The 9,797-nt window shown below is 47.1% G+C and overlaps 1 protein-coding gene across 2 annotated transcripts in view; it reads left to right on the top strand.

Moving 5' to 3' along the window:
• LOC126981278 (serine/arginine repetitive matrix protein 1-like) overlaps positions 1-9,797 on the top strand; it is a 32,739-nt gene that overhangs the window by 20,527 nt on the left and 2,415 nt on the right. The window contains exons 3-11 of one of the 2 annotated variants that reach the window (XM_050832173.1): positions 3,471-3,603; positions 5,216-5,347; positions 5,707-6,042; positions 6,346-6,578; positions 7,228-7,371; positions 7,717-7,867; positions 8,049-8,126; positions 8,416-8,626; positions 9,488-9,703. In XM_050832173.1, the coding sequence (XP_050688130.1) occupies positions 3,471-3,603; positions 5,216-5,347; positions 5,707-6,042; positions 6,346-6,578; positions 7,228-7,371; positions 7,717-7,867; positions 8,049-8,126; positions 8,416-8,626; positions 9,488-9,703 (1,634 nt within the window). Of the gene's footprint in view, positions 1-3,470; positions 3,604-5,215; positions 5,348-5,667; positions 6,043-6,345; positions 6,579-7,227; positions 7,372-7,716; positions 7,868-8,048; positions 8,127-8,415; positions 8,627-9,487; positions 9,704-9,797 lie in introns of both variants that reach the window. The other variant, XM_050832172.1, reaches the window with a different exon arrangement.

Below are 9,797 nucleotides of genomic sequence, written 5' to 3'. Positions count from 1 at the left end.
TCTGCCCCCCCCTGCCTCTTCCTCCTTTTTTTCATCCATCCTCCTCCTCCTCCTCCTCCTCCTCCTCTGTTGACGAGGCGGAAAGGGAGGCATAGACTTGGAGAGCAAAAAGAATTGAACGTGCATATGTGTGTGTGTGTGTGTGTGTGTGTGTGGCCTAGTTCCTTCTACCAAACCCAGCCCCCTCCCCCCCCCACAAATGTCCCAGTCCCAGAGCCCCACCAGTGACACCCCAGCCCACCCCAGTCCCCCAGGCAGTCTCACCCTAACCCCCCAGCCCCCATCACCCCCAGAGTCCATTCCCCTCCCCCAGGACCCCCCAGCCAGCCTCGCCTTCAGTTTCTCGCGTGGCAGCAACTTTTTAAGAGCGGCGTGCGGCGGGAGCGCAGCGCCCCGGCCCGGACCAACTTCGGGCAGACGAGCCAACTTTTTAATGGCGAACTCCCGCCCCGCGTATCCTTATGACATCAGTGAGTCTGACCTCGTTAAGCTCCAGTTGACCGGGAAGGGGGGGAGGAGGGGGAGGAGGAGGAGTGGGGGGAGTAGGAAGAGGCTTTTACAGACCTTTTACGGAAGAGAGGGTTTTGTGTTTTCGACGATTCCATTTGCGTGTGGAGAAAAATTATTTGAAATGATTGTGTTGACTGATGGAGTGATGGACCGAGCCTGCGTGCGGGATAATGATGATGGTGGCGATGGTGATAATGGTGATGATAATGAACTTGATGGTTGTGGTGATGGTGGTGGTGATGTTTGTGGTATTGGCTGTGGTAATGGAGGTGGCTGAGGAAATACGGATGCATGATGAATGTGATGATATTTTTTTTTTATGGATATGACTTTCTAGGGTTGAGTAGCAGTAATAGCAGCAACAGCAGTAGTGGTAGTGGTAGTAGTAGTAGTAGTAGTAGTGGAAGCAGAAGGGTAGTAGTAGTAGTAGTAGTAGTAGTAGTAGTAAGAGTTGTAACAGTAAGACCAGTAGCAATGGTAATGATATACACAACAGACGGGGTGAAGGGGGTAAAGGGGGGAGGAAGGGGGGAGGGGTTCTTGGGGCCCTAATTACCCTGGTGAACTATTGGACTGAGGGCGGCCCACTTCCGCCTCTCAACACTATCAGCTTAATGACGCGAAATAAAGAAAAACAAACCACACCAGCTGCTGTTTCTTCCTGCTAAAAATTTTCATCGCAGCTATACTTTTTTTTAGAAGGCTGAAAACCGGAAGGGCGGGCGGGCTACCACAATACACCTGTTCCTTAAGACCACTGTATATACTTAGCTTCTCAGGCGACACACACAAGAAAATTATGCACGAGGGAACACACACACACACACACACACACACACACACACGAGGTCTGCGCAGGTAACGTTTCAGTAGCGTTTCGAAGCAGTTGTTAGTAACGCCACCTAGGTCTAGCATCTACTCTGAGAAAATGGACACCTTAGAGGGGTAACAGTTATTTTTTATGATTTACACGCACACTCGTATCTGTCCTAGTATCGAACTTATTAGATAATGGTTAGTTATCAGGCTAGGAAAAAAGTAGTTATGTTTTATCAGACATTGGAATCATTCGGTGTCCAGTGCCTCAAATGCCTACAAAACATGGTCCCCCTGTATGTCGCATTCAGCCCCCGAGACGGTTAGATGCTGTTTTTATTCCTGAGCAAATTTCACGCCAATATAGTTTATCGCCCTGCCAACTCAACACCACCTTAATCAGCAACTTCCTGCGCCGAATGGAAGAATATAAGAGGCAACATGACGGTAAAGGCACAAGAAGAGGCAGCAGAAGAGGTTGTAACGATGAAAACACCTAGTCCCGGCAAATGTTACGTCACCCGAAGAGATAATGAAAGTATCTATGTTGGAATCGAAGTAGGCACACACACACACGCATTACGACAACAAATAGAAGAAACAGAAGGATAATACGAAGAAAAACCAGAAAAAATAGAAAAAATAAAAAGTAGAACAAGAAGAAAAAGAACAAAATAAGAAAGAATTAGAACAGCAACAACATAGAGCTTAGGGGTGTAAGAAAGTTTAAGTTGCCCCAAATCTCCATTTTCTCTGAAAGCAAAGCACCCGTTCTCTATCTTGGCTTCTACGGGTCACTACGCCGAAACAGTAAGACCGTCTGCACCGAGCTCTGCCTCTGATGGGAGAGACTATCATGAAGCTTATATCATGGAGAAAACTCACCCTGACTAAATGTTGGCATTATAGCCTCTACACTTGTCTATCCTCCGTTTTTCTGTTCCTCTCTTTCCTCTCTTCATCTTCCTCCTTCTCCCTTCTCTTTTGTTGTTTACTTGCAACAATAAACTATCAATCAATCATCAATCCCTTCTCATTTTATATATCCCCGTTCGGCTGCCTGCACACCGACCTCTACGCCTCCTAACTATACATATTTTACACTCTTAAATAATCGAATAAACTAGTGATATATATTGACAGAAAAACATGTAGTACTGGGCAACTGTGGTAAAACTAGATGCTAAGTGGTTCTTCTTCTTTTTTTTTTACATCAGAGGAAGCAGTCGAGGCAAACAAACACGAGGGGAAAAGACGGAAAAACCACTGCATGAAAGAAAAAGAAGCAAAAACGATAGAATTCCAAACGATAATTCAGAAACGGTTCGAGAGGTGGGACTATGGAAAACGAACTATCATCGCAAGGCAAAGAAATGGGTTGAGGAGTTACGAGATAATACAAAATAAGAAAACCACCAGACTGACCTCCTCGCTACGTGGTGGTGGTGGAGCCCCGTGCGACGCCCTGGCAAGGTGGTGGTGGGCCGGAGATGGTGGTGGTATCTTCTGTAGGCTTCGGTGACAATCTTACTTTGTGGTGAATTCTTGGGTTTCCTTCTTTCCCTGCCGAACAGTACACATGAACACTACGCGGCTTTAGGGGATGACGCACAGAAACAACCTCCTACGATGCTGTCGCCTAACTACTGCGTGACTTTACATAACCCTGACTCCGCTGTCTCCCTGTCCTCCCCTCCCATCCAGCATTGCCAACTGTCCTAAAAAAATGATATGGACAAAATTGGGTTTTCACTCTTATGGGAATGTCAAATATCACCAAACTCGGCTTTATTTGAGACAATATTATTAGACGATATACAACTTGCCTGAGAATCAATTAACATATGGCAACAAGGAAAGTAAGCAAGCCCTGATGCCTCTCTGGCGGGGAGGCTGCTCACTGAAACGCCGCGTTCGAAGCTTCGATGCACCGAACTTATTAACGACTAGTTGTATATTTATTCATTATTACAGTATGAAGAGAAATGCTACCATCTTCTGAGCCTCTGAATAAGTGTGTGTGTGTGTGTGTGTGTGTGTGTGTGTGTGTGTGTGTGAGAGAGAGAGAGAGAGACTGCCACCTTCTACAACAATTCAATAACACCTATATTTTTTTTCTCCTCTAATCTCTGTTCTCCCCCCAGACCTGCCTCCCCCACGCCTGATGGACGCCCAGCACGCTCCCCCAGCCTACCCCCACAGTGACTACCGCGTCAACTACCCCGGGGCCAAGCTGCGCGTGTCCGCCCCTCGCCCCTCCCACCTCACGCCGCACGGGTGAGCCTAAACTACTCATTGCTACTTAATTACTCAACATTTCAGCCTCCAACTTCTCCTCTTCTCCCGCCACTTGTCGGCAATCCTAGACAACTGAACTATACAGTGTTTTAAGATTAAAGTACCTTAAAACCAGGACTGATGGAATTAGGATTATTGGCGTTTCTACGTTTTAATTGATAACCGTTATTCTTCACACTCTAACAGGCTTTTAACAATAAACACCGAACAGTAAATTTAATAGTTAAACTTACTCGTTCGGTTGAGGGGTGTGGACGCCCGTAGATAGGTTATAACTGTACATCCACCTGTTTTTCGTGACAGTGATGGATATACCAGGCAGAAGCATGGTGTGGGACGCTAAATCAGTGCATTTATATCTAACTTTCTTCGGGGAACTTCGGCATAGTCAACACCTAGAAAGTTTATTTACGTTTTTTTATGTATCAAAACATCAATTAATGGTGCTTGTAAAGACTCTAGACATGTAATGAAAGACAGACGCACCATTGCTCTTAATTACCCTAACTACGCGATGCTTAACTACCTAATTGTTCCCTTAGTGACCCCTACACATTAGCTGCATGATTCAACGCAGCACACGGGAGTTTAAAGGTGTTGAGAACGTAATACACAAATGTAACTCACCTCTACGAACAGCTACGCTCCCTTCTTCCATCACAGCAGCACACGCAAAGACTCATCACTACACCCCTGAACTACCAATGGCGTTTCCCAGCCTCACTCACTGTTTTCCTTGTTACTCATCACTACTTACCCACCTAATTGTATGCTATCTATTAAAAATATAACATTTACTAACCCTAACCTAACAGCCTCGTCTCTCAGCCCCACTCTCTGTTTTCCTTGTTACTCACCACTATTTACCCACCTAATGCTATGCTATCTATTATTAAAACACAATATACCATTTATTGACCCAAAACTAGCAGCCTCGTCTCCCAGCCTCGCAGTTTCCTTGTTACTCATCCGCCAAACACAATATCTTAATGTCCTAATACAATACTTGGCCTAATGTTAAGACAAATAAATGGGAAAGGTAAATTAAAAATACTTACTCCTCACAATCACTTCTTCCTTTCTTCATTCGTCGATCACTACCTTCCTTCCTCGCCCCCCGCCGCGCTGACCTCGAGTGGCTGGCGTGCTCGAAGGACAGCGGACTGCCGAATCCGACGTACCTCCTCATGTACAATACGTCATTCAACCATTATTTTCTTCTATTTCTTCCCATTATAGCGACCCGTTTATATCCCACGTGACACCACCTCCTAAACTAAACTATTTATCTAATCTTAGTTAGTCTATTCACATGGGTGGACACCTACAGTTACTTACATGTCACTTTCTAACAATGACGGAGGCTCAGGGCGACGATCGTTAACCCTGAGTGCCACTTCCGTACTTACTAACTTGAGCACCTTTTAAAATTACCCTTCGAGATGAATTAGAGTTACAGCAGCCATTGAATAGCCATATAGGATTAGTGAGGAGTGAGAGAGTAAATGGGAGAATGGGATGTGGAAGGTATCAAAGGTCACATGACTTTGATTAGGTGGTAGTCGAGACATATTGATTTTTTTTTTTCCAGGGCTGACCAGGCTGTGAGGAGACGGGATGAACCCCACTCCATCTCCTTCGGGTCCTCCAGCCTCTCCCAAAGCACTTACCACCACCCACAACAACACCAGCAGCACCATCACCCTCAGCAACGCCATCAGAGGTCAGCCATGTCAACCCCAAAACCTCACCTCGTTCAATGAAAAAAAAAATGCCATTACCGTTTCAAAGGATTACCAAGATGAAACTGATGGTGACTTGGGTTTGATTATTAAATTTACTCTAGATTACCAGATAGATTGGAAAGATTGTTATTTATTAGGTTACTGGAAAGTATGTCAAAGAGGAAATGCTTGTAATTTGAGTTTTATTAGATGCTCTTTCAAGCAGATGTAAGAATTAGACCCACCTTATCGTTTTAGAGATTAAATACACGAAAAATACAGTAGTAACCTTCGATTATTTAGGTGTTCTTGCTCACAGGGATGATTATCTTATCGGCGGAGGTCATGCCATCCCCAGAGAGCCGATCACCTATTATCAAGTCGGTGGAGCGTCGCCGAGCCCAGGAGGCAACCCGCAGCCCGCGCCGAGGCCCCACGCGCACCCCGGCGAGACTCTGCGACCCCCGGGACCTTCACATGGCCACCTGCAACCTCCCCCGCCTCACATTCGGCCCCCTCCCGCCCCTCAACAGCCCCAGCAGCCCTACGCTCCCCCACATCAGCATCACGAACATGAATCCAACGCCCCCGAGTTCCGCCCCTCCAAGCTCCTGCCCCCCACAGGCCGTCCATCTCCCGTCACCATCGCCGCCACCACCCGCGCCACCACGCACTTCCCGTACACCCGTCCAAGGTTAGATATGACGCAATGTAATTTTTATTTTATTTTGTTACAATAAGAAATAGACTAAGGGGTGAATAGAATAGGAAATGACTGCACAGTTTAATACAAGCAAATGGCAATAAAAATATGGTCAAATTTAGTCTTCTATTGGTGTTTTTATATTCCTATCTTGAAAGAAGAGGAAAGAAATATTAGAGTGACTTTGCAAAAAAGAGAAATAATTAGCCAATGAAAGGATGAACATTTAAAAAGCGGAATAAATTTTCTCCCTCTCTTTATTCGTTACTGATTTTTTTTTCTTTTTTTTTTTAGCGAGGTGCGGCACACGACCCACACTAAAAGACTCCAAACATCAGCCCCCCGCCGCCCTACCCAGCCCCGACGCCCCAGCCCTCCACCCCGTCGCCCCAGCCCCCCACCTCGCCGCCCCAGCCCTCCACCCCGCGGCCCAAGCCCCTCGCCCCCAAGACTACCAAGCCCTTCACCCCCTCCGCCCCCAGCACGGCGCGGACACGTGGTCAACGCCCCCAGTCCAGCCTTCACGGGTATGTGCTTTTATACAGCGCAACTATAGAGGTTATATATCCAAACACTTCTGCGCCCAAGCATACGTATTTGACAGGGGTTTCGTGGAGCTTAAGGCATTTCCAGGGGTAGTTTTATGATCCTGGTGGTAGTTTGAGAATTCTTTACTATGAACCTTAAGAATTCACATGAAAACCGGATTAATCTTTTTTTTTTTTGGCCTTTGGAAATGGTTGGCACGGTGGAGTATGAAAATACCATCCTTAGCCCCACCCACGACTCTCAGGCATCCACCAGTAAGATTTAGCCTTCCACAGCATCCACCAATCACGTGCACCCTGATTTGGAGAGTGGGGCGTGGCTTGCTTTCTGATTGGCCAAATACATACGCTTGGCCAAACGTGGGTGTGGCTTAATTTTGAGGGTTAATTGAACAGAGTATAACACCTTAATTAACAAGCACCTGAGAAACAGTGACGAATTTTAGGGTTTTGTTGATGCTCAGTAATAGTCCCGTGTCACCTATTCCTCATACCTGTTGTAGTAATCCAGGTGAGAAAATTAAGTGTCTACCTGGAGGCACCTAATATCCATCTTCCAATACTATCTCAGTCTGCCTGTCTGTCTCTTCATCACTAATCCTACTTGTCCTCTCCGCCACTCACTCAGTCCTGGCCGCAGGGGACGACGCCACGGCCTCGCTCACGCCCCTGGCCACGCTCACCAAGTCAGGCGTGAGGACGGAGATCGGCCACCGAGCGGGGAGCGTCACCAGGGGCAGGGACACGCCCACCCGGCCCCACAGACGACCTGGTGAGCGCTGGCGGACTGACTGATTGAATGACTACTTGACTGACTGACTGACTACTACTACTGCTACTATTATTAATACTTTCGTTGCTACTTCTAATACTGACTAACTGACTAACTGACTACTACTACTACTGCTAATACTTCTTAACAAATCTACAATACTAACGCTATAAACATGAATACGAAGACCGATATAAATAAGAAAAGAGAAAAAGAAAACGATATTCGAGATGTAGAGGAAAAACATGATCACCTTACTTACTTAGACACAGGAAGTTAGTTAGCTGGTTAGTTAGTGAGTGAGTTAGCGAGTTATCCTTATACCCCTCCCCTACCCCCTCACAGCTGCTGGGCGGGGCACGAGACCAGGCGGTGGAGGTGGAGGTGGTGGTGCTGGAGGGGGCAGGTACAGCTTCGTGTCGGGGGAGGTGTACACGCCGCCCCCCATCCCGCAGCGCCCCCCGCCGCCCCCCCACCAACATAAGCCTTTCCTCAGGTGGGTCATCCGCTTGTAACTACTACTACTACTACTATAACTTCTATTACTTTAACTAAAATCAACATACTACTAATGATAATAATAAAGTAACAATAATAATGAAAACACAGTCACACTCTATTAACGTACACAATCATCACCACCAACACCAACACCACCACTAACACCCTTCCCGCAGGATCACCACGCGGCGGCCTTTCGGGCAGGAGCTGGCGGTCATCCCCTACAAGGAATCCTACTCCACCTTCGAGCCCAAGTGAGTGTGGAGGAGGAGGAGGAGAATGAGGAGGAAGATTAGAGGGAGAATGAGGAGATATTTATGTTACTGATGCCCTGACTACTGCTACTACTACTACTACTACTACTACTACTACTACTACTACTACTACTACCACCACCACCACTACTACTCACTATTACTCTTACTACTACTACTACAAAAAAATATTACCCCCATTACTATTTATATTACTATTATCACTACTACTACTACTACTACTACCAACACTACTACTACTATTCCCCCCCTGCCCCCCCTCCACAAGGTACGTGAAGGACTCTATTGCCGAGATGGAGTTCGAGCCGAAGACCATGCCCGCGCCGCCGCCCCCCCACGCCCCGCCCGCCGCCGTGCACTGGTTTTTGATGCCCGTGCAGGGGTGGTTCGTGCTCTCCATCATCCTGGCGGCGCTGGTGGTGGTGCTCGGGGTGGGCAGCGCCATCCTCTACTCCAGCCTCAGGAAGCAGAAACGGAAGGTAATGGAAGCGGCTGTTTTTCATCTCTTTGTCTTCTTTATCTTCCTCTCCTTTCCTTTCTTCTACTCAAGCCACAAGAAGTAGAAACGCAAGGTGAGGGAAGCGGCTGTGTTTCATGTATATCTTGTCTTTATCTTTCTTTCCATTACCTTCTTTTCAAGCCACAGAGTAGAAGCGAAAGGAGTGAAGCAATTGTATCTTATCTCTCGTCTTGCACTCTTTATCCTCCCTTGTCTTTATCATTCTTTCCATTTCCTTCTTTTAAAGCCACAGAGAGTAGAAGCGAAAGGCGAGGAAAGCAACTGGAGCTCATCTCTCGTCTTTCACTCTTTATCCTCCTTTCCTTTCCTTTCTTCTTTTTAGGCCACAGGAAGCAGATACAAAGGTGAGGGAGAAATAATCGTATCTCATTTCTTGTCTTTCTTATCTTCCTTTCCTTTTCTCTCTTCTATTCAAGCCACAAGAAGCAGGAACGAGAGGTGAGAGAAGCGATTGTGTTTTCTCTCTCGTCTTTCTTTCCCCTGCCTCTCCTCTCTCATCTGTCATTTATTGTCCTCCTTTTGTTTTCTTTCTTCTATTCAAGTCGCAGGGAGTAGAGACGCAAGGTGAGAGAGAGAGAGAAGTGGTTGAGGTATCGCCTCTCATCTCTCGTCTTACACCTCTCATCTTCCTTTCTTTTTAAGTCACAATAAGTAAAGACGTTAGGGAAGTGGTTAATGTGGTCTTTTTTTCTTCATTTTCTCCACCCACAGTGCGTAAGAAAGCAAGGTGAGGTTCATTTATTGTTTTTTTTCGATTTTGTTTGTGTTGTTGTGAGGAAAATGCTTCGAGGTCATGTTCTATCCCTCCCTTCCTCTCCAGATGAAGCGGCTGACGGGCGGCCCGGCGGTGGTGCTGCCGCCCTGTGTGGACCCCATCAAGCACGAGGCGTGTGGCTGCCGCGCCCTCGCCCCGCTGGTCCGCTCCCACACGCTGCTGTCCCGCGCCTCCATCATGACCAGCCGCGCCTCGCAACGCTCCCTGCGCTCCCTCTCCCTCCCGCGACACCAGATGGCCGTCCCCTCCCCCCAGACCCAGGTGTGTGTGTGTGTGTGTGTGTGTGTTTACCTATTTGTATTTACCTATTTGTAGTCTACCGGGCCCCAGCTAAACTCTATTAGTCCCGTCTCCA

This window comes from Eriocheir sinensis, chromosome 47 (genome assembly GCF_024679095.1).
Source record: "Eriocheir sinensis breed Jianghai 21 chromosome 47, ASM2467909v1, whole genome shotgun sequence".
Classification (NCBI taxonomy): domain Eukaryota; kingdom Metazoa; phylum Arthropoda; class Malacostraca; order Decapoda; family Varunidae; genus Eriocheir; species Eriocheir sinensis.
This window is presented reverse-complemented; position numbering and strand designations above follow the sequence as displayed.